Source organism: Bufo bufo, chromosome 1 (assembly GCF_905171765.1).
Source record: "Bufo bufo chromosome 1, aBufBuf1.1, whole genome shotgun sequence".
In the NCBI taxonomy this organism is placed as follows: domain Eukaryota; kingdom Metazoa; phylum Chordata; class Amphibia; order Anura; family Bufonidae; genus Bufo; species Bufo bufo.
The window spans coordinates 155,779,531-155,805,031 of NC_053389.1; the positions used below are offsets into that span (position 1 = coordinate 155,779,531).

General features: G+C 41.6%; 1 protein-coding gene across 1 annotated transcript; it reads left to right on the forward strand.

Annotated features, from left to right (window-relative positions):
* Window positions 1-504: 504 nt before the first annotated feature.
* ATP12A (ATPase H+/K+ transporting non-gastric alpha2 subunit) lies at window positions 505-23,506 on the forward strand. The gene is made up of 23 exons (XM_040431086.1): window positions 505-788; window positions 1,726-1,896; window positions 2,833-2,889; window positions 3,405-3,608; window positions 4,603-4,716; window positions 6,313-6,447; window positions 9,745-9,862; window positions 9,999-10,267; window positions 10,597-10,795; window positions 11,175-11,284; window positions 11,369-11,503; window positions 11,581-11,773; window positions 11,870-12,045; window positions 12,270-12,406; window positions 12,921-13,071; window positions 13,186-13,354; window positions 14,512-14,666; window positions 14,845-14,968; window positions 17,663-17,808; window positions 19,190-19,323; window positions 19,699-19,800; window positions 21,140-21,231; window positions 23,171-23,506. Exons 1-23 carry the CDS (start codon window positions 777-779, stop codon window positions 23,197-23,199), a joined length of 3,132 nt encoding a protein of 1,043 aa, XP_040287020.1. The 5' UTR covers window positions 505-776; the 3' UTR covers window positions 23,200-23,506.
* The last annotated feature ends 1,995 nt before the right edge of the window (window positions 23,507-25,501 follow it).

Here is a 25,501-nt window from a genome sequence, read left to right on the forward strand (position 1 = left end):
GGATTGTTACCACCTTTTTATTAATAGTAAGTTCAACAGAGGACGTATAAGGGTGCTAATTCCCTAGGTGTCCACACCTGTGTTTGGCTCTGCAAACGGTGTCCAGCCCGAAGCATAAGTGACTTCAGTCATAAGCTATATGTCTATATTGTCAGTGCCTTGTGATAATTTTTTTTATAATTATATAATTAATCATTTTTAATAAATAAACTGGTTTTGTGTTTGACGTTTAATTATTTAACGGAATGTTCCATTTAAACTTTTGCAGGTGTCACTGAATCCTCCATGCCCTCAAACATAGCAGTGCAGGGAAATGAGTATTGTGTTGCTGATTGCTACTGAAACAAAAATACAGAGGCACCCCCTTTACATGGTATGAGACACTGGGCATGACAGATCCCAGGAAGTGGAGAACTGGTTATTTTCCATCTGGCAACATGAGATTTGGGGCTGGTTTACAGGAGTTACCTGTCTATAGGGTGGAGTCACCAGCAGAGATCAGAGCTACAAATAGGACCAGCAGCTGGATGCTTAGGCACAGGGCTCTGGAAGGCTTCTATGTCCTGCCGAAAGATGTCCAGGTGTGGGAAGAACCCTAGCTAACATTGGCTCCTTGTTGGGACAGCCACAACCTCTGAAGCTCTTGCATTTTGGACAACTTATTGGACGCCCTCCTTTGCTGGCCCGGTATTATTACCTGTCTCTGTGTCTTTGTGACTTTATTCCAGATCTGAGCAGCAGGATTCTGTATCTGAAGTAATATAAAATAAGAAACAATGGGAACAGAGGTAAGTCACTGGCAACTGGAAAAGTAGAAATAAATATAAACATAAGGACATGAGACCCCGGATTCTCCGACTCAGGCCTCTTGCACACGACCGTATGGCTTTTTCAGTATTTTGCAGTCCGCAAAAAATATGGATGACGTCCGTGTGTATTCCGTTTTTTGCGGAACGGAACAGCTGGCCCCTGATAGAACAGTACTATCCTTGTCCGTTAGACGGACAATAATAGGACACGTTCTATCTTTGAACGAGACGGAAATACGGAAAAGGAATGCATACGGAGTACATTCGTTTTTTTTTTAGCGGACCCATTAAAATGAATGGTTTCGTATACGGAACGTAAATGGGAAAAAAAAAACCTTTGTGTGCAAGAGGCCTCACATTGATGTTGATAATGGTGCAGTGTATATTATGATAAGTGTGATCTCTGTGGCTAAGGAGGTTCCCTTATCTCCCAGCAGACTTCATATCCTCATAAGCAGTGATACATTGTATTCTAGTCTGAGATTATTGTACTCACCTACATCCACTGCTGAGGATCTGTGTCTTTTCTACTATGGTCCATCATTGGGTTTAGGTACCAGGGGTTTGATGTATGAAGTTTTTCTTCTTTCCACTAACAATTCACACTTGTTCTATGTTTCTATACATAATATCTAGGACAATGCTGTACATTGTAATATTAATAGTTCCATCACTGTAGGTGCACATCTCTGATCTGGTTGCACTGTAGCAGGTCATGTCACTTAGGTACTGTATATATTTTCTCATAACCATTTGTTAAATTTACAAAGTGTTAAGATTTTATTTATTTTTTTGCTCAGATTTACAGTGAACTTTGATAGAAAGTCAAAATCATTACATTGGTTACTATTTCTCTGGAGGTCACTTTAATATTTTAAGTTTCACTGATGGGCTTTGTGTCTTGCTGGTGTTGCAGGCGAATTCTGATGTCTACAGTACGACGATTACTGGAATAAATGACATGGAATATGCAGATAAGGAAAAGGAAAAAGACCTGGGTCTGGAGGTGCAGAAGAAGAAGGAGAAGAAACAAAAGAAGAAGAAGGAAGGCAAGAAGCTTGATGATCTGAAACAAGAGCTTGATCTGGTGAGTAATTCTTCTTACAGAAGCCCACATTTTCCTACAGTGTCCATTATACAATCCCAGAACTTACCTATATATAGGTAATGCTGTCACCCAGTTTTATTGTCTATATGGGCTAGACCAAGGGAGACTTCTTCTTAGGGCTGTAATACACCAACAGATTATCTGACCAATATCTGTCCAATCAGATCAATAGTTGGTGTGTATAACAAAAGATCTGTGTGTGTAATAGGCCATCTGACCAATGATTGGTCTGAAATCAGTCAGATATATGTCAGATAATCTTTTGGTGCTCAGCTCAGAACTGTCCTTGAAAGAAGAAGCCTTGGCTTTTGCAGTGATAAAACGTCTATAGAAATCGTATGGACTACTCTTTGTCTAGCTAGATAAAGAGTAGTCCATACGATTTCTATAGACGTTTTATCACTGCAAAAGCCAAGGCTTCTTCTTTCAAGGACAGTTCTGAGCTGAGCACCAAAAGATTATCTGACATACATCTGACTGATTTCTGACCAATCATTGGTCAGATGGCCTATTACACACACAGATCTTTTGTTATGCACACCGACTATTGATCTGATTGGACAGATATTGGTCAGATAATCTGTTGGTGTAATACAGCCCTAAGAAGAAGTCTCCCTTGTATAATGATCTGTGTGAGGTACGTCTCCAGTCCTTTAGATCAGATCTTTGGATAGTACAGTATTTGCCTTGATCTTCTCTGCAGCATATTAGGACGTGCACTAGTCATACGTGTGCTCATTGAATGCCGACTGGGTTTGGCATATTTATACTGTGAGGTGTTTCGCAATGAAGAATTTAAAAAGAACAGCCATGTCCATTGTGTGATGCAGAATATTAAATGTGGGTTACGTTCTAGTAAAGAAATATCTGCAGACTTTTTTTTTTATCGTGGTCCTTCTTTGTGTTCACTTTTAGGAAGACCATAAACTTAGCATTGAAGAACTGGAAGCAAAATTTGGAACAAGTCTTAAAGTGAGTAAGAAAGAACCCGTTGCCCTGTGGATCGTAATCCATTTAACAAGCTTGGCAGAGATTTAGTAATTCTGTAGGTAACTAACTGCCTGTGACAAGTGGCCTTATCCAGCCTGTGTCTGGCTGGAGACACATGTCTGTTACAGTCAACTGCCTATTGAGATACCATCAGAGGACGTTATCCTCATGACCTGCAGGTAATTGCACTGGTTAATCAGTACTCAGCATTACGATGGGAATTCTTCATTCTAAAAACAAGTTTATAGTCAGTAGGAATCAAAAATGAAAGATGTTTCCAGAGATTTTATCACAGTCTCTTAAAGGAGCTGCTCCTGATCAGCCAGCAAAAGTACCACAAATTACATAATCAAACTGCCAATCTGCACCCTACAACATGGGTGATGGGTTTAACTGGTTGGCTTCTTCGTTACCTGCCAGACAGATATAAAACCACTGAAACAAGGCTCATCCTGTGTGGAGTAAACTGAGGTTGTTCTTCTCTTTCTTCCTGACAGGGTCTCACCAGTGCAAGAGCTGCAGAGATTCTGGAGCGTGATGGTCCCAACACACTTACACCCCCTAAAGGCACTCCAGAAATCATTAAGTTCATGAAGCAGATGATAGGCGGCTTCTCCCTCCTGCTGTGGGCTGGTGCCTTACTCTGCTGGATCGCGTATGGAATTGTATATGCTCAGGATCCTAATACACCCCGGGACAATGTAAGCAGCATCGGATTGTCTCTATTGCTTTATACCTAAAGCTGGCTATACACTTTAGATGGCTGTTGGCTGAATGTACATTCCTCCAGAGTAAACTCAGTGAAATCGTTGTATCCAGCACATATCCATGAACAGTATAAAACAAACACATTTTCTTAAGGCAGAACTACAAGTTCTAAAACAGGGCATCCTGAGACGATGCCGACGCATTTCAAACGAGAAATATGAATTTTTTTTAATTTATTCATAGCATAAGAAAGCATAGTATGGACACCTCTGGTGGTGGAATGTCTATTCAAAAAAAAAAAAAAAAAAGGATCAGGCATGTTAAAATTCATCATGCCCAACCCTTTTTGAACATTTGCTATTGAGGAATAGTCAGAACACCCCTGTACACATTAAAACGGGCGGGTTTGGCCAACATTAAATTGATGGACATGGCCATCTTTAATCTCAGCGTGTATTGCAGATATTTGTTGGCAGATCCCAAACATACCCATTATTGAGGGAACCACAAAGGGGTTGTCCCATCTGGGACATTTATGGCGTATCACTAGGATAGGTCACAAATGCCTGGTAGGTGTGGGTCGCACCTCTGGGACCACAATAGTTTGGTTTCCTCTAATTTCCTTATGCAAACATGCCCAACACTCAGCCGGAGAACACTGGTTTGTCATTGAATGTCATTGAATGCATCACCATTGTCAGCAGTAAGTCTCCTTGTGTCACTATATACAAGCTATATAGTGAGAAGGATGAACCATCATTCATCCCCATACAGTAAATCGATTGCTGTATTTAAATGTACTAACCAATTGATATGCTATATAATCGATCAGCACAATGTTACGGGCAGATTATCTGCTGCTGTAATGGTATAATAATTATATCATCTAGGAAAATATACCAGTACCATTTTCAGGTTTTGCAGATTATTTCTGACATATACATTTACACTTTCCACATTTATGACTGGTGTACCCTTTCTTCTCAGCTGTACCTGGGTATTGTCCTGGCAGCGGTTGTCATCCTCACCGGCTGTTTTGCCTATTTTCAAGAGGCTAAAAGTACTAACATCATGGCAAGCTTCAATGAGATGATCCCACAGGTGAGTGTACATTTATCTTGGGTCCCTGGATTTTTTTTTCTGTTTTGTCCTAAGGTTTTGTAAGGGAAACTGCAGGAGGATGATGAGCCATGGATACAACAGCCAATACCTCCTCCATTTGCTCGCAACGGGCCACCAGCCTCCATCTTGCTTGAAGATCTCGGCCGAAATCCCGTGCGGCGCGAGATTACATCATCACGCCGGTCATACGTCACCACACCAGCCGACATGATGACGTAATCTTGCGCCACACGGGATTTAGGCCAAGATCTTCAAGCAAGATGGCGGCGGCCGGCCAGTTGCGAGCAAATGGAGGTGGTAAGTTTGATTTAACAAAAAATAATGTATTCTTAATTATACACTCAGATGCCGCGATCATGTATGAACGCGGCATCTGAGGGGTACAATGACGGGGGCGACGCTATCGCAGCTCCCTGTCATTGCATCCGCTACTTACTAAAAAAATTGCTTTGTGGCAGCCGAATTGAATTTTTAAGAAATTCGCTCATCTCTAGTCATGACTTCCTGTTTTGTACAGGTAAATTTTCAGTAGTCATCTCATTATCATCACAGGCAGAATTATAATGACAGATATCACCTCTGTATAGCTAACACAGAATCACAGCTTATCTACCCCTCCTGACTTCTGCATAGGTCACAGAACATAGCTCCCATAGAAGTCAATGGGGTCCCCTCCTGTCCATTCTGTCTCAAAGGACAGAAATTCCTACATGAAATTAGGACAGTGACATAGAAAGAAAAAAAAAAAATCAGCAAAAATTCTAACAACATATGTTTAAAGGGGTTTTGCCACTTCAGAAAATAGCATTTATTATGCAGAGAAAGTTTCCATGGTTACGACCACCCTGCAGTCCAGAAGTATGGCTGTGCTTGTACTCTATAGGAAAAAGCACCAGCTAACGTGAGCCCCCGCGGACCCGGCCACCAGAGAGGCTGGCATTTTTCTTATAGAGTGGTCATAACCATTTGCTGAAGTGGCAAAACCCCTTTAACATAAAAATGTGATTTAAAAAATAAGTCATTTTCTTGAATGGGTCCGCAATCCGAGAGATGCGTTGTGGTGCGGAGCGGAAGCAAGGATCGGAAGCCAACAGAAGCACTATGGAGGGCTTCCGTGGTGTTTCTGTCCATGCCACTGCACCGCAAAAAAAAAAATAGAACATGTTCAATTTTTTTTTACGGTGCGGACTGATCACGGACCCATTCAAGTTAAATGGGTCTCGATCCTTCCCGGCCGCCGCATGGATGTTGCCCGTGCATTGGGGACCGCGAATTGCAGTAACCAATGCACGGAACGGCCACACAATGGCCGTGTGCATGAGGCCTTATACTAAGCAGTACATGATTTTTAACAAGGGTGTCTATGAGTTGACCAACTCTTTTTTTTGACAGCACACAGTTTTTTACATATTTACATGCGGTAGTGATCAGGTACAAGTGTTTTTCATTCTCAATCATGCATCCTAAAAACTGCCCACCGACTTCACTCAGGATGCTGCTTTATTATAAATGATATGTAACAGGTGAGGTCTCTGAGGTTACAGGGAAAAATGACTCTTACTTGTGTGTCTCCAGCAAGCAATTGTCACTCGGAATGGAGAAAAGCTAGAAATTCCGGCCAAGGATCTTGTTGTAGGAGATCTGGTGGATGTTAAAGGAGGAGATCGAATCCCGGCAGATCTCAGGATTATCTTTGCTCAAGGCTGCAAGGTAATCATTCTAGGCCTAATTAATCTTTGGATTTTTTACAAAAAAACATATTTAAAGGGGTTGGCCACTTTCTGGTTACTCTTGACCAATGTGTTTGTGAGTAGTGATGAGCAGCAGGGGCAATATTTGAATTCGCAATATTTTGCGAATATTTTGGAGAATATTAGTCATTAATTAGCGAATTCGAGAATTTGCGATTATATTCTTGATTGCGAAAACCGGCAATGTAATATGCGTGTATTGCGCGCACAATACAGACGTGGGTCACTTTTACTACATTTTTCAAGCTGCTAGAAGTTTCCTGAGACTGGAGAAAATAGTTGGCACGGCAGAACATTACAATAGCTTTATATGCAGATAGAGTGCTCCAATATATTCGCGATTGCGCAATACGTGCAACTTCACATGTTAGCAGGTCTGACTATATATTACTGATTGGTGCACTAAGTATTGTTGTGACATCACAGCACTATGTCTGTAGCATGTTCAGTACAGACCAAAAGTTTGGACACACCTTCTCATTCAAAGAGTTTTCTTTATTTTCATGACTATGAAGGCATCAAAACTATGAATTAACACATGTGGAATTATATACATAACAAACAAGTGTCAAACAACTGAAAATATGTCATATTCTAGGTTCTTCAAAGTAGCCACCTTTTGCTTTGATTACTGCTTTGCACACTCTTGGCATTCTCTTGATGAGCTTCAAGAGGTAGTCCCCTGAAATGGTTTTCACTTTACAGGTGTGCCCTGTCAGGTTTAATAAGTGGGATTTCTTGCCTTATAAATGGGTTTGGGACCATCAGTGGCGTTGAGGAGAAGTCAGGTGGATACACAGCTGATAGTCCTACTGAATAGACTGTTAGAATTTGTATTATGGCAAGAAAAAAGCAGCTAAGTAAAGAAAAACGAGTGGCCATCATTACTTTAAGAAATGAAGGTCAGTCAGTCAGCCGAAAAATTGGGATAACTTTGAAAGTAAGGGCTATTTGACCATGAAGGAGAGTGATGGGGTGCTGTGCCAGATGACCTGGCCTCCACAGTCACCGGACCTGAACCCAATCGAGATGGCTTGGGGTGAGCTGGACCGCAGAGTGAAGGCAAAAGGGCCAACAAGTGCTAAGCATCTCTGGGAACTCCTTCAAGACTGTTGGAAGACCATTTCAGGGGACTACCTCTTGAAGCTCATCAAGAGAATGCCAAGAGTGTGCAAAGCAGTAATCAAAGCAAAAGGTGGCTACTTTGAAGAACCTAGAATATGACATATTTTCAGTTGTTTCACACTTGTTTGTTATGTATATAATTCCACATGTGTTAATTCATAGTTTTGATGCCTTCATAGTCATGAAAATAAAGAAAACTCTTTGAATGAGAAGGTGTGTCCAAACTTTTGGTCTGTACTGTATATAAGGCTACTTTCACACTGGCGTTTTAGTTTCCGTTTGTGAGATCCGTTCAGGAATCTCACAAGCGGTCCAAAATGGATCAGTTTTGCCCTTAATGCATTCTGAATGGATAAGGATCCGCTCAGAATGCTTAATTTGGCTCCGTTCTGTCTCCATTACGCTTTGAAAGCGGACACCAAAACTGACGAAACTGAGCCATCCATGTAAGTCAATGGGGACGGATCAGTTTTCACTGACACAATATGGCACAATAGAAAACAGATCCGTCCCCCATTGACTTACAATGGTGTTCAAGATGGATCCGTCTTGGGTATGTTAAAGATAATAGAAACGGATCTGTTTTGAACGGATGCATGCAGTTGTATTATCTGAACGGATGCGTTTGTGCAGATCCATGACGGATCCGCACCAGACGCGAGTGTCAAAGTAGCCTAAGCTAACTAACTATCATACAGCAAAGCACAGAGCACAGCACTAACACTGCTCTCTCTTTCAGTACTGCAAAAAACTGCAGAAAATGGCTGCTGGGGAGGTTCTTATATAGTAAGGGGTAGGCAACTTTCCTATTGGTTGCTAGGGATGTTGCTAAGCTCAGACAAGGATATTACAGCCTTCTCATTGGCCCACAAGCAAGAAGCAGGGAGTGATCATAGTTTCAGATGAAAAAAAAAAGTAGAATATTCGCAAATACGAATATATAGCACTATATTCTAAATCTTCGCGAATTCTCGAAGTGGCGATATTTGCGATTAAAATTCGTGATTTGAATATATTCGCACCCAACACTATTTGTGAGATGATTATATGGCAGTTACCAATATAGTCTTTGTTGAAATTCTGCACCATTTCCTATATTTTATCAGGTATGCTCCCTTATTTACAAAGTCTTTTGAGCTGTCCACACAGATGTCCTTTCCATAAGATGGAGTCTGATGGAGGGTCATGTGACCAAGGAAATCACCTCCATTTGATGGCTCCTCCATTAATACACACCGTACCTGCACTGAACTCCGAACAGAACAAGTACAGATGGCAGGTGCAGTGGCTTTGACTGGAGAAGACATCACATGGAGATGATTTCCTGAATCCCTGGTCACATGACGCTCAATCAGTGTCCATCTTATGGACAGGACCTCTGTGTGGACAGCACAAAAAACTTGGAAAACAAGGGAACATAACTTATGAAATATAGAAAATAGTGCATCATTTCACCAAGGACTATATTAGTGCCTTATAGTCATCTCACAAAGACATTGGTCAACAATTACCAGAAAGTGGCCAGCCCCTTTATTTAAAACTAAAGAGGTCCACAATAGCCATTCGGTTCCTGATGATGTATTTACACAGATTACAATGAAAGTGGATATGACATAGGATAGGGTCTCTGTAAGTAGGTAAGCATAGGATATAGTGGACACTCAAGCTTACAGCCCACCATCTAGTTGCAAAGGACAGCTTGAACTGACTTGCCACTGAAGGTGATGATGGTGTAGTAGGGCCTGATGGTTCCTTGCTATACATGCACCTATAGAGGGCTGTACAGCGGGTGCTCTAATTACACTGTACATACTCACTGTATGAGATGAACATGGTTGTTGTTTAGGACTAATTAATGTGTACATATCAGGGTACTTTGCCTTGATGGAAAATTCACATGTATTTCAGTCTGTATTCCATGCTGAAATCTATGTGGAATCCACCTCCACAATTGATTGACACGTCACGTATTGAGGCAGGTTTCACGCAGAAACTGTGGCGAGTAGCCACAGGCAGATTAGCCCCAGTGACATGGACTAATCCACAGCATATTAAACTGCACATCCACTGCAGAATTTTCTAGTAGATCAGCATTGGATTTTACAGAATTTCACTGTTGGCTCCATTTCAGGTGGATAATTCATCTCTAACTGGTGAGTCAGAGGCTCAACCTCGATCCAGCGAATTCACACATGAAAACCCTCTTGAGACCAAAAACATCGCCTTCTACTCTACTACCTGCCTGGAAGGTAAGGACGTGACACACACTGCATTTGAGGTCAGAAGGTGATTGATGAAGACCTGTTAGAGTGGTCGGAGGACATTTCAGGGACATTCCAATATTCTATGGAGCTATGTGAAGAATATTAAATTTCTCTTCTGTAGGTACAGCAAGAGGTTTCGTAATAAATACTGGTGACCAGACAATTATTGGTCGGATTGCTTCACTGGCATCAGAAGTTGGTAATGAAAAGACCCCCATTGCTGTGGAGATTGAACACTTTGTGCATATTGTGGCTGGTGTGGCAGTGTCTATCGGAGTTCTGTTTTTCATCATTGCAATGTGCATGGGATACTCGGCTCTCAGCTCTATCATTTTCCTTATTGGCATCATTGTGGCAAATGTGCCTGAGGGACTCCTTGCCACCGTGACAGTGAGTACTTGTTCTTCTTGCTTAGACATAAGACACTGAAGTAAACACTTTTTACAATGTGCTGTGTGTAGCCACTGCTATCCTTCAAAAAAGTTCACAGATGTCAACCAGCCTAAAGACAGATCAGTGTTAGCATGTATTATATTTTGCTTAAATGTGTGGTATGACATATGAAAAACCTCTCTATTTTAGTCTCTAAACAGCCTTGCCCATAGGTTGTGTACCATATAATATTACAGCTCAGATGTTTTTCCACCCTCTTACAAAGATAACGGCACCTTATGAAGAACTCTCCACAGATTTAACCTGTGCAACTCACTTGCTTTTAGGTAACGCTCTCTCTGACTGCAAAGCGTATGGCAAAAAAGAATTGTCTTGTGAAGAACTTGGAGGCTGTGGAGACACTTGGCTCCACCTCCATTATCTGCTCGGATAAAACAGGAACCCTGACACAAAACAGAATGACTGTGGCCCATCTCTGGTTTGACGATCATATCCACACAGCTGACACAAGTGAAGAACAATCACGTACGTAATCATTCTTAAATTTTATGGAAGCACACAGTGGCATAACTAGAACTGACTGGGCCGACAGCAAATTATTGAAGCAATCCCCTCCTTCTTGTGGCCAGTCAAGATCGCTCTCTCAGACCAGACTAGGCAGCTGCTCCGTCAGTTTCCATGTATATACTGTATATCAAGTCACTGTATATAATGTCATTGCATAATACTGTTGCAGGTGCCCTGACAATAAAATATTTTAGTCCTCCTCCTGGGTGGGCCACTTCTGAGATCGGGCCCCGTAGCCTCTTCTCCTGCTTCCACTGTAGCTACGCCCCTAGTAACACACTGTCTTTTTATCCAGGTACAGAGCACAGTCTTTTACACTAGATGTTTATCTTTCCAGATCACTCCTTTGAGCAGACATCTGAAACATGGAATGCCTTGTGCAAGATTGTGTCTTTGTGTAACCGTGCCGAGTTCAAGGCTGGACAGGACGACCTGCCAATCATGAAGGTATGTCCTCTCTATCAGTGCAGCTATACATGAGTAAAGGGTTATGTGCTCTTTCTGCATCAACCCTTTGCTTTATATTTTCAGAAAGTTGCAGTTGGAGATGCTTCTGAGTCGGCCCTGTTAAAATTCTCAGAGGTGATCACTGGGAACGTGATGAACATCCGGAGTCAGAACAGGAAGGTCTGCGAAATACCTTTCAATTCCACCAACAAATTCCAGGTATGAAATCTCCATCACTGATCTTCTCTGATGTACACATGTCTTGTAAACTAACTGAAGGACGTTTGTATTTACAGCTATCAATACATGAGACTGATAATCCCCAAGACCAGAGACTCCTGCTCGTCATGAAAGGTGCCCCAGAGAGAATATTAGAAAAATGCTCCACTATTATGCTTGGAGGCAAGGAACTGACACTGGATGAGTCTATGAAAGATTCCTTCCAGACAGCTTACATGGAGCTTGGAGGACTTGGCGAGAGAGTATTAGGTACAATATTAAACACATTTGTATAATAAAGTTTGAACGTGTATGTTTTTTTATGCCTTTGTTGTCACTCACCTCAATGCTCCTGCCATGTTCTAGGATTTTGCCATCTCTATCTCCCAGTAGAGGAATATCCCTCATCCTATGCATTTGACACAGAATCCATGAATTTTCCAACCTCAAACCTCTGCTTTGTTGGGCTTCTGTCCATGATTGATCCACCTCGTTCAACAGTACCAGATGCTGTTACAAAGTGTCGGTCTGCAGGAATTAAGGTAGGATTCAGCATTAGTTCTATTTCATAGTACATGGCAGTATGCTCCTATATACAGGTAGATCAATATAATTATAGGTATTCTTGTTTATATTGCTGAGGATACATGTACATTTCCTAGGGAAACTGTGATGTGTATACAGGTGATGAAAAGTCTTCATCACTGGGTATGCCGTGCCATTGTCTGCACTTTGTAACTGAATGCACCATGTTTCTTAACAACAGGTTATCATGGTAACTGGAGACCACCCAATAACTGCAAAGGCTATAGCTAGAAGTGTTGGTATCATTTCAGCAGGAAGTGAAACAGTGGGGGATATTGCCAAACGCCTTAACATTCCTGTGGAGCAGGTTAATAAGCGGTAAGAACCTTACACAAGCACTCCCGCAAAAATGTTTAGTCTCTGGCCAGTTAGAAAGGTACATGATGTAAATTGTAGTGAAGGTAATCTTTTTACAGTTGTCTTTGTCAGTTACTGTATAACCTCCCTTCTGGTCCTTAGTTGTATCATGTGACCAACATTCTGACTCTCCAACTAACACAGCATCTTATGTGTGGACAGGAATATGAGCCTATATGAGCCTCAATCTCTTAGGAATTAATATAGAAACTGACTTCCTGTCCACACATAAGACACTGTTAGTTGGAGAGTTGGTTGCGTGATACAACTGAGGACCAGAATGGAGTGGAAAACTTACTTCACATCATATACCTTTTCTAATGGGCCACAGAATAAAATTTAGAGGGACTCCTTCTTTAACTATGTCTGAGATGGAGTATAGACAGAGGTCATTTGGAACTGGCTAGACCACAAAACTGTGTGCAGCTTTACACAACTAGATCTCTGACCTGTTAGTTTATTCTTTCCGGTACAGTGAGGCAAAGGCGGCCGTGGTGAATGGTGGAGAACTGAAGGACATGACATCGGAAGAGCTGGATGACATTCTAGTCAATCATGCAGAGATTGTATTTGCCAGGACCTCACCTCAACAGAAGTTGATCATCGTGGAAGGCTGTCAGAGACAGGTGAGAACACACTGAGGTTACTTGTGTGATGGTGAATTCTACATGCAGTTTTGGTCACCGATTCCTGACTTTGTGACCGGTATAGACTAATGAATGTTGTACTCTGTGTTCTAGAACTATGTGGTTGCTGTGACTGGTGATGGCGTTAATGACTCTCCAGCTTTAAAGAAAGCAGACATTGGAATTGCCATGGGTATTGCTGGTTCGGATGCTGCCAAAAATGCAGCAGACATGATTTTGCTGGATGACAACTTTGCTTCCATTGTCACTGGAGTAGAAGAAGGTATAATGTGTGTCCTGTGTGCATGTACAGTAATAAGCAATAGAAAGGGTTAAATAGACACCGTACCTTCTAAAGAGTGCGCAAATTGTTAGTACAAACAAATGAAAAAACTTTGTACTATAGCCTGAGCTACTTCTCGTTCTCCTGCCTCCTAAACTGATTATTACCCCCATAACTCACAGCTAAAATCTATCTTTAGAGACAAGATGAATGATCCGCTCAATGAAGGATCGAATTATATACATCCCATAGAAGTGTATGGAGGAAGGGGATAGGAGTGAGCTGATTGAGTGGGATAGAAGCACAGTCACTGTTCCTGGCTGTAGAACATTTTCTATCTCACCCCAGTGCTGTATTCACAGCTATGCTACTTAGTTGTGCTGTGTAAGGTCCTCTATGCTTCTGAAGATGTGCTACAGAGAGATAGGGGAGCAGAATCTCCTCTTCTGGGAGAAATAATAGAACCTAGTTTTTGCCCACTAGTTCAGGGAAAACAGAATATTAGAGCTGGAGCTTCCAGAGGAGAAGCTGAAGTCCTATAATCAGAAACAGTGCCAGTCCACATGTAAACACACTATAGCTTATTCTGATATGTCACCTAAAATGACAGATAAGCTTTAAGTATAGGGCAGATAATTAAGACGTAAATACTGTAGGCACCTTTTGGAGTATTTCCTTACATTTTCTTTTGCCAAAAAGGCATTTTGTTGTAGGGTTTTATGAAAAAATTGACACCATTCTTTAGCATGCTTCTGCAGCTTCTACAGTATGTATCACAATACATGCCATTCAGAGTGAAATCTGTCAGAGAGCTTGACTAAAGGCTCAGTCTCCAGCCTCTCTCATGAACAATCTTTTAAAGTTAATTAATGACCGAATAAAAGTTACCTACAGCCTTTAAGCAAATTAATCGGCTGTAAGATTTAGTGATCGCCCATGTCGCTGATACATTACTGATCTGAGAGTTAAAGTTGCAGCTTTACATCATTGGGACAGCAAACCCATTTTTAGGGCTCTGCTTGCAAAATCTTGCCAAATCACCCATGGGCTACAAGGTGAGGAATGTGTAATCGAGGGCGTATTGTTAATACTGTACCCATATACTTGTCTAGAAGATAGGATATTCCAGTGTCCTCACCACAGCTTTAATTTCACAGGTCGTTTAATCTTTGATAATATTAAAAAGTCAATTGGCTACACCCTGACCAAGAACGTCGCTGAGCTCTGCCCATTCCTAATATACATAATTGCCGACATCCCTCTGCCTATTGGTACCATCACCATCCTGTTCATTGATCTGGGTACAGACATTGTGAGTACAAGTGTGGCTTTAATTATAGAGGGAGCAGGATAGAGATTGCAGGGCTTGTTTAGGTTGCTGTCTGCAACTCCTCCAATGCATATATTTTATAGTTTTTATATTTGCATGTAGAGTGGCCATAGAAGCTGAAGAATCCAGAAATGATCTAAGAACATTCATGTCCCCACAGATCCCATCAGTTTCATTTGCCTATGAGAAGGCAGAGAGAGACATTATGAACAGGAAGCCTCGCAGGAAGAATGTGGACCGACTGGTTAACCAGCAGCTGGCGCTCTATGCCTATCTGCAGATTGGTGAGTTTATCAGATGAGCACAAGGATATATATATATATATATATATATATATATATATATACATACATACACAGTACAGACCAAAAGTTTGGACACACCTTCTCATTCAAAGAGTTTTCTTTATTTTCATGACTATGAAAATTGTAGATTCACACTGAAGGCATCAAAACTATGAATTAACACATGTGGAATTATATACATAACAAACAAGTGTGAAACAACTGAAAATATGTCATATTTTAGGTTCTTCAAAGTAGCCACCTTTTGCTTTGATTACTGCTTTGCACACTCTTGGCATTCTCTTGATGAGCTTCAAGAGGTAGTCCCCTGAAATGGTTTTCACTTCACAGGTGTGCCCTGTCAGGTTTAATAAGTGGGATTTCTTGCCTTATAAATGGGGTTGGGACCATCAGTTGCATTGAGTAGAAGTCAGGTGGATACACAGCTGATAGTCCTACTGAATAGACTGTTAGAATTTGTATTATGGCAAGAAAAAAGCAGCTAAGTAAAGAAAAACGAGTGGCCATCATTACTTTAAGAAATGAAGGTCAGTCAGTCAGCCGAAAAATTGGGAAAACTTTGAAAGTAAGGGCTATTTGACCATGAAGGAGAGTGATGGGGTGCTGCGCCAGATGACCTGGCCTCCACAGTCACCGGACCTTACCCCATCGAGATGGTTTGGGGTGAGCTGGACCGCAGAGTGAAGGCAAAAGGGCCAACAAGTGCTAAGCATCTCTGGGAACTCCTTCAAGACTGTTGGAAGACCATTTCAGGGGACTACCTCTTGAAGCTCATCAAGAGAATGCCAAGAGTGTGCAAAGCAGTAATCAAAGCAAAAGGTGGCTACTTTGAAGAACCTAGAATATGACATATTTTCAGTTGTTTCACACTTGTTTGTTATGTATATAATTCCACATGTGTTAATTCATAGTTTTGATGCCTTCATAGTGATGAAAATAAAGAAAACTCTTTGAATGAGAAGGTGTGTCCAAACTTTTGGTCTGTACTGTATATATATTATATATATACACACTGAACAAAAATATAAACTCAACACTTTCGGTTTTGCTCCCATTTTGCATGAGCTGAACTCAAAGATCTGAAACATTTTTTACATACACAAAAGACCCATTACTCTCAAATATTGTTCACAAATCTGCCTAAATCTGTGTTAGTGAGCACTTATCCTTTGCCGAGATAATCCATCCCACCTCACAGGTGTGGCATATCAAGGTGCTGATTAGACAGCATGAATATTGCACAGGTGTGCCTTAGACTGCCCACAAAAAAAAGGACACTCTGAAATGTGCACAGTTTTGCCTTACTGGGGGGACACAGAAAACCAGTCAGTATCTGGTGTGGCCACCATATGCTTCACGCAGTGCAACACATCTCCGTCGCATAGAGTTGATCAGGTTGTTGATTGTGGCCTGTGGAATGTTGGTACACTCCTCTTCAATAGCTGTGCGAAGTTGCAGAATATTGGTAGGAACTGGAACACGCTGTCGTATACGCAGATCCAGAGCAAACGCTCAATGGGTGACATGTCCGGTGAGTATGATGGCCATGCAAGAACTGGGATGTTTTCAGCTTCCAGGAATTGTGTACAGATCCTTGCAATATGGGGCTGTGCATTATCATGCTGCAACATGAGGTGATGGTCGTGGATGAATGGCACAACAATGGGCCTCAGGATCTCATCATGGTATCTCTGTGCATTCAAAATGCCATCAATAAAATGCACCTGTGTTCATTGTCCATGACATATGCCTGCCCATACCATAACCCCACCGCCACCATGGGCCACTCGATCCACAACGTTGACGTCAGCAAACCGCTCACCCACACGACGCCACATACGCTGTCTGCCATCTGCCCTGAACAGTGAAAACTGGGACTCACCCGTGAACAGAACACCTCTCCAACGGGCCAGATGCCATCGAATGTGAGCATTTGCCCACTCAAGTCGGTTACGACGACGAACTGCAGTCAGGTCCAGACCCCGATGAGGGCGACGAGCATGCAGATGAGCTTCCCTGAGACTATTTCTGACAGTTTTTGCAGAAATTCTTTGGTTACGCAAACTGATTGTTGCTGCAGCTGTCCAGGTGGCTGGTCTCAGATGATCATGGAGGTGAACATGCTGGATGTGGAGGTCCTGGGCTGGTGTGGTTAAACATGGTCTGCGGTTGTGAGGCCGGTTGGATGTACTGCCAAATTCTCTGAAACGCTTTTGGAGACGGCTTATGGTAGAGAAATGAACATTCATTGCACGGGCAACAGCTCTGGACATTCCTGCAGTCAGCATGTCAATTGCACGCTCCCTCAAACATTGCAACATCTGCGGCATTGTGCTGTGTGATCAAACTGCACATTTCAGAGTGGTCTTTTATTGTAGGCAGTCTAAAGCACACCTGTGCAATATTCATGCTGTCTAATCAGCACCTTGATATGCCACACCTGTGGGATGGATTATCTCGGCAAAGGAGAAGTGCTCACTAACACAGATTTAGACAGATTTGTGAACAATATTTGAGAGTAATGGGTCTTTTGTGTATGTAGAAAATGTTTCAGACCTTTGAGTTCAGCTCATGCAAAATGGGAGCAAAACCGAAAGTGTTGCATTTATATTTTTGTTTAGTGTATATATGAAAGAAATTGACGTGTCTAACAGAGCCCTTCTCTATGCACAGGAATAATTCAGTCTGTTGGGGCTTTTCTAAATTACTTCACTGTTATGGCTGAACAAGGATTTCTGCCCTATACTCTATTGGGCCTTCGTGTTAAGTGGGAAAAAAATGACATTCCGGATTTGCAGGACAGTTATGGGCAGGAATGGGTAAGTACATATACAAGACCACCCATCAAAAGGATGTTGTTTATATAAAGATGTATGACTTATTAAAAGGGTTTGTAAATGCAGAAAAATACCTATTTGGTACCTGAATGCTCAATAGATGATGCCACCATAGCTTAGAAGGAATATATTTTTTTACTATATTGACCAGCACAATGCTGCACCTTTGTTTTGATGCTGACAGGGCTTGCTCTGGATGAGATTACACTGAGAGAAAATAAATCATGGGAACTGTAGATATTCTCACAGATACTGCCTCTTATTTGCAACTGTCTGCATGCTTTTCTATTGCATGGTATTATGTCATTTTGTAAGTACTCCCTGTCTTCACAACACAACTCTACTACTGAGACACTGCTCTACTGTGCCAATGGCCCCTGCTCCATCTTCTGCCCTGTATGCGAAGTATGCCTTCTCAAGGAGCAGTGGAGATAGCAGGCAAAGAAGAGGCATTTTATATGTAACATCCCTTACCCTGCTTCAGGGAGAGAGGTGACCACATGTTCAGATAGAACATCACACAAGCAGGAGATAAAACACCAGTATGGTCTTGACATGAGACTAGTTTAGGACTTATACACACATCAATGTTTTGATCAGTGATTTCCATCAGTGATTGTGAGCCAAAATCAGGAATGGAGCCCACACAGAGATAAGGTAGATAAGGTAAGATCTGCAACTGTTTAGAGCCGCACCTGGTTTTTGCTCAAAATCAGTGATGGAAATCACTGACCAAACACTGACTGTGTGAATAAGGCCTTACAGAGGCATCCTTTTAAAGAAATGCTTCTAATGTATACTTTGTTGTCTTTTACTCCCTTGATATTCTGGCAGAGAAAGCACAAATAGGCTAACAGTTCTGGGCACAGACCAGGGGTTATATCATATAGTGGACGGCAATCTCTTTCTAAAAAAAATGCTGTAACCTCACATTCTACTGCAGCTAGGGGGCGTGTGTTTTCTACTAGAGCTGTCTCCCTACCACAAGGAGGAAGTTGAAGGATGAAACTGAGCATGTGTGGCCTTTTCTCAGTTAGCAGGTCAAAGAAATAAGAAAATAAACAAAGAGCAGGTGGCGCAATAGAGATTTTTTCATTACATGCAATTGCAAAAATATTCAGATCCATTTGCTGGTTTGAAAGGGTTTTTTGGTGGGACAACCCCTTTAAGCATGTCTTCTTGTAAGTAGAGGTCACATGACAGAAAGGTACATGCTCAGAAAAGTTAATCTGTTTATGTTACCATGGCAACCGCAGAAGAAGCACAGCATCCCAATAACTAAAAATATTAGAAAAGAACATTATTTTCATATTAAGTACCGTTCAGGCCCGTCCCTCATCTTGTTTTACCTCGCTTGTTGCAGACGTTCAGTCAGAGGCAGTTCCTGGAGTGGACAGGTTACACGGCCTTCTTTATCAGTATCGTTGTGGAACAGCTGGCAGATCTTATCATTCGGAAGACCAGGAGAAATTCAGTCTTTCAACAAGGTTTATTTAGGTAAGTAAATATGATTATTTATGATGAGAGTGCAGCATCATATTTCTACACAAAGCTGGATATATATCTGGAATTCCCTTCCATAGATTCTACTTTTTGACCAATCTTAGATCACAACTTACAACGAAAGCAAATACACATAATTAAAAAAAACTTGGCGACAACTCTTCACCAAGCAGTGGAATATCCCGAGGGGGAAGATTTATGAAAAGGAATACTGGCTTAGTTGCCCATAGCACCCAATCAGATTCCACCTTTCATTTTCCAAAGGAGATAAATCTTCCCCCGCAGTGTATGCATCCAGTCACATGAGGCTAAACCACAGTGCAAGCTATTTCACCACTCACTAAATCTTATCCCTATGTATTTTTGTAGAAACAAATTTCTCCTGATGGGTTTGGCATCACAAGTCATCATCGCAGCATTCCTGTCTTATTGCCCTGAAATGCCATATGCCTTGAAGTTTACCCCATTAAGGTGAGTTGTGTGACCTAAGGGCAAGATAGAAGATTCGTTTTTTGGAGTCTCATGTATCACCCAATAATATGGTGTAACAGAGCATCTGTAGTTACATTTATGGAATTGTTATGATGTGATGTCATTTGAGGATACACAGTCATCTTTTGAAGGCATGGAGCATTTGATATATTGATTATGAGGACCCTCTTTATCTACTGTCTGATCTGAAAAGTGTTCGATGACTGGCATACAGTATGTGGGGAGGAGATAAATAGCTCTTCTTCTAATATGTTGGGAAATCTTTGTGATGCATGATCAATACAATACTCCCCCTTTTTTCAGTGGCCTGAAGGGAAAAAAGTGTGTGGGGTAACTTTAAACCCAAGTTGTCAGGATCTGCAATTTGCACCATTGCCTGCAGACCCACCTGGCTGTAAAGACAAAAGAGCAGTGGCCATGCTAAATTTGTTCTCACTGGTAGTAAGCAATGTCAGAGATGTCTAGCAGCTCCCCCTCTCTCTCTATAGGCACAACATCTAGCAACATGCCAATGTCTAAGGCCACCAGGGGTGCACTGGCCATATACACTAGAGGGGGAAGTTCCTGGTGGGCCGATTCCCATGAAGACGCCTAGGCCCTCATCATGGCCACCAGTAATGATCTAACACTACCAGAGTTAATTAATGCTGGGAATGTTAGGTACTTATGTACCTGCCCTGTGGCCTCATATGCCCTCCAGACTCCTAAATTCAACTGTATTGACAACCTGAGGCAACTGGAGTAGGAGGACAGAACGTGGCACTTGGTGTCAGCCACCACAGAGAGGCAGCCTCTAGGGAGGTATTTTGTGCTGCCAAGGCATTATTTTGTGATGCACTGTGGTTTCTGGTTCTGCTGGGGCAGTATTTTGAGCCACAATATGGTGGGATTCCGATTTTCTGGCCTGCCTACTTGTGTTGGCCGCTTTTAGTCTTTTCCAGGGCCACTTTAAGTTCCAAGTTCACCTCTGATAGCAACCATAAGATGTACAAAGTTTTTAATAGAGATATCCATACACATTGGATCTAAGTTAACCTAACCCACCAATTGGTGGGATCAGACGTGTGTGTATGGGTGCCCCCCCCCCCCAAGACAGCTGTTGGGGGAGAGAAAGATTGGGCATGTTGGATCTGCTCCTGAGGGATATAGACCGCTGCCAAAGGAGTCTAGCAGTGGTTTATAAAACGTCGGTATGGGGGAGACAGGAGGAATCGCTGTAGGCAGCGATAGGGATAATACATAAATACTGCTCTGCGTCTTGTTGTTAGCTCTGTTTGTCCTCTGTTATAATGCCCTCTGATTCTCTGCTTGTCCTCAGGGTTCAGTACTGGTTTGTGGCTGCTCCATATGCAATTCTGATATTTGTATATGATGAAATCCGTAAACTGTTCATCAGACGTTATCCTGGCAGTAAGTATAAACACATATATATTCATTAAATTATACTGTATGTACCTACCAAGGAGAAATACTGTAGCCTGTGGGTTGCTGTGTACTTCATTACTACCAGCATGTTTCTGAATGTTCTATGAACACTGCCTGGAGCACAAGGTGTAAAACTGGCTCCATCGCCTGACCCACCCACAAGTAGCTTTTAAGATGCTATCTAGACCCCAGCCCTTTTTTCTTACAGACCACAGATGAATGAGATTTATATAACAGAGACCAGCTATTCTCACACTGCACCTCTTTAAATCACTTATGATCGAAAGCTGGTGTATGATGACAGTCCTCGAGTTAGACTAGTGATGGGTTGGACTTCAAGGACACAATCCATGAAAACTAAAAATTCCATATGATGTTAGCACCACTATGTGCGGCCATCACATTTAAAATGCTAACATTTTGTCATATATGACTCTCCGACACATGTAAAAAGGCCAATGAAGATTATTATCAGCAGCACACATAGCAATTTTTTTTTCACTAAGCTACACCCCCAACTCTTCCCAGTGCCTATCGATTCATGCCCAATCCTGCCCAGTCCCCTTTGTGCCCCCACAGAGCAGTTATATAAAGAAATTTGCGGCACTCCGATTATTCTAGGCAATTTCAACATGTAAGTTTATTTCTTAGTATCACTTTTATAATGCAAGATCCACTTCATCAGCCGTCTTATCTGTGGCCTAGACTGATGAAGGTCCTATTGGACCGAAACGCTATTGTGGCTACCTATGGATTATCATTCCAATCTGGATCTTGCATTATAAAAGTGATACAGTACTTGCATTATAAAAGAAATAAACTTAAAATGTTGAAATTGCATAGAATAATCTGAGTGCCACAAATTTCTTTATATATTTAAGTGACTGCCAAGTCCTTCGCGGGCACCACCCCCCACAGTGTGCAGAACCCCAATTTATACTATAACCCACACAGTAGTTATGCCTCCTTCGTGCTGGGATACCTTGACGCAATAGAATGCATTAAGAATTAATTGGTATATAAACGTTGTTGCAGCATAACACGTTTATTAATAATGCCCAGTATCTTGATGCAGTACAATGCGTTAACAGTTAACTCTTATATAAATGCTGTTGTTATATAGCCACTATATGGTTTTTAGAAACAAAAAAGGGGCTATTGGTCAGCATTTGCAGCCCAATGTATTACTATTGATGCTGGAGGTGCTGGCAAAACGCTAATAAGCCTACAAAATACTTATGAACTGTAGAAACTTTACAGAAAAAATTTTGTTGTTGTATTTTGTTGATTCGATTTCAGATTTTTCTGTGCTAAATGAACAGTTCAAAATCCAGCAGCAGTATAAAACCATCCAGTCCCTCACTCTCTATGCTTTCCCAGATAAAACCCTAAAGCTACCTAATTATGTCCCTTTACACTCTCCCTATACTCTCCCTATCATTCCTAAATCCGTAGCTTCAGTAGGTACATCCAAAACATGCTTTCAAGTCACAAACTGCACAAAGAATAGCATTCTATGGCGTATTCAGCAAAAGTATAAGTCAGAATCCTGCCAGCTGATTGGATGACAGGTTGTCTGCCAGCCTATGAGCCAATCAGGGCAGGCCCCGCCCCTCCCGAGTTCATGTGACACTATCTGCTTCCGTTTTGTCTTTTCCCCACCAATTTTTACAGTAAAATGGAGCAGGCGCTGTTTTTTGCATAATTCGTAAGAAGCTGATTTGTTTGGCAGCAGAATTTTTGTGATATTCATAACAAACCTGATTCATTCAGAATTAAGTCTTTCATCTGTAATTGGTATCGGTCACTTCTCATGGGTTGTGTAGGCGTGAAGGAGATCCAGTGTGGTTGTCTGTATAGTACATTGCAGCCTCCGCAGGGTAGTTCAGTCAGGTTTCATTAACCTATCTGCTTTTGTTTCTAGGCTGGTGGGACAAGAACATGTATTACTGAGGTGGCGTGACCGTTTCCGTCCTTCCCTGGTGGTGTGGATTTTGCTGCTATTATACATATCCTGTTTGTTGAACGAATCAGGAAGATAAACTTATGTATTGTAAATGTTATGTATAAAATTGTATAATGAAAAATCTATTTTAACAAATTAGTGTAATGTAAAAAATAAGATCATTGCTCCGTTACTTGCAGAGTACTGGAAATGTAGATCTTGTTAATAGATGCAGATTTTTATTTCAAAACCAAACTATGTCAAATCTTTTTTTCATGAATTTACTTTTTTTCAGTAAATAAAAAACTAATTGGCTCTTGTTTGTAATACACTCAAAAGTACAGAGCGTTTATATATACTTATCGTATCTAAAGATTACCAAGGGAGTCTGTTAGTAGTTTTGATCATGCTAAACCTCTGAAGTGCTCAGTATTCAGCTGCTTCACAGGCCTCCCCTCTGCTCTGAGTGACATCTGTAGTGGTCATCTGGCTGGATGCTACAGATGTCTCTCAGAGCAGATGGAAGGGGTTGTGAAGCAGCTGAAGCTCCAGCACCTACAGTACGCTGTGCTGTCATCAGTTTACCATGGTCAAAACTACTGAAAGATTCCTTTTAATAACTGCCAATAAGCTCTTTATTTTTAAATTCAGTTTTTACTGAATTTTCATTGAGATAATTTGAAGTGAAGAACATCTGGAAGAAAAACATGTAGAACATGTAAAACATAGGGGATTGGGAAAGTGTACAGAAAGAACCAGTTAAGAGAATCTCAACATCAGTAATTCTAATACAGTAGTATGGTTTATATTGCCTCCTTAAAGAGTCAGGAGGAGATTCTGTATTGCTTACCAAGGGTTGATCAAATGATAACCAGGCAAGTTAAAGAAAATTATTTACACGATTGTTTAGTTTGGTAAGGCCTCATGCACATGACCGTTGTTTTGGTCTGCATCCGAGCCGCCGTTTTTTGCGGCTCGGATGTGGGCCTATTCACTTCAATGGATTTCTACAACGGTTCCGCGCAAAAAACGGAACGGTCGTGTGCATGAGGCCTAAGTTTGTGTCCTCGAACTTTATGGAATCTCAATAGTGGAAGTATGGCATGTCAGCGCATCTGGGGTGACAGCAATCCATTCCTCCATTGTAGTAAAGAGACTTCTGCAAGCTAGTCTTCAAGAGTAGGGGTTGTGGACTTCTGCAGTGTCAGGGGTGAACATTTTTGATAGGCTGGAGCGGGTGGTATCCCAGTGAGTAGTATAAAGTAAAAGAGGGCTTCAGGAATGTTGGGAATAACTACAGTGTAGAGGTCATGTCCTCTGTTCATTTGAGGACCTGGGTCCAAAATTGCTACATGGAGGTTGGGGAGGCAGTTCCAGGATATAATGTTTGTGACAGTATCCACACATTTCTACTATTCATCTGCAACTGTAGGGTAAAGCAGTTAAAGTATGTACCCTACAGTATATCATTGTAAGTGTATTTCAAAATACCGTATGTCTGCTGCACTTTTGTGGTGATCATTGATCTATGAAAAACAGTGAAAGGTTTCAAACAATGGAAGGCTTGAAAGGTCATAGGGAACTCTTGGCAATGGTGTCTGGTGGAACTAGTTGTATAATGGCGACAGAGCTCTATTACTTAATATCTGGGTAATGTGGAGTGTGCTGTGTTTGGATCTATCATGGAATTAATTTTTTGAGACTCCTACTGGAAATATGTATTTATGCCAGGTGTAGGATCTGACACCAATCTCACATAACCTAAGATGACTGTCCACCAACAGGTACAGTATCTCTCCCAATCATTTTATGTATTCATGCTTGAACAAGCATGGAAATATAATGTATAAGTGAATGGGGAGAAAGTAGAGAAAATCACTGCAGATGAAATCTAATAAAAGGTCCTTTATTAAGGTGCTGAAATTATCATCTGAAATCAGGGTCAACAGGGTTGATGTATTTTCAGATATGATAGCTTGGATTTGGGGAAACTTACAGGTATATTGAGAGCCTTTGGTTTGGCTACATTGATCTTAAAATTTGACCAGGTACTGAATAGTCCAGCTCTGCTGTCAAAGTGGAAAGGGATTTACTGTACATGATATACCATACATGATATACAGTGTGACACAGTGAGGGGTTGTGTCTGGCAAGGCAGGTATTTTCCTCCCAGTATGTGCAGTCAAATACCGGACCGGAGTTTAAGTGCCGCTCCGGGTTTTGGCAACACTTGGCTGTCCTTAAATAGGCAGCTGGCCTCAGCAGAGATGTCTCTGTTTTTGGGATCTGAGGCTTCGTGCCATGCTGGTG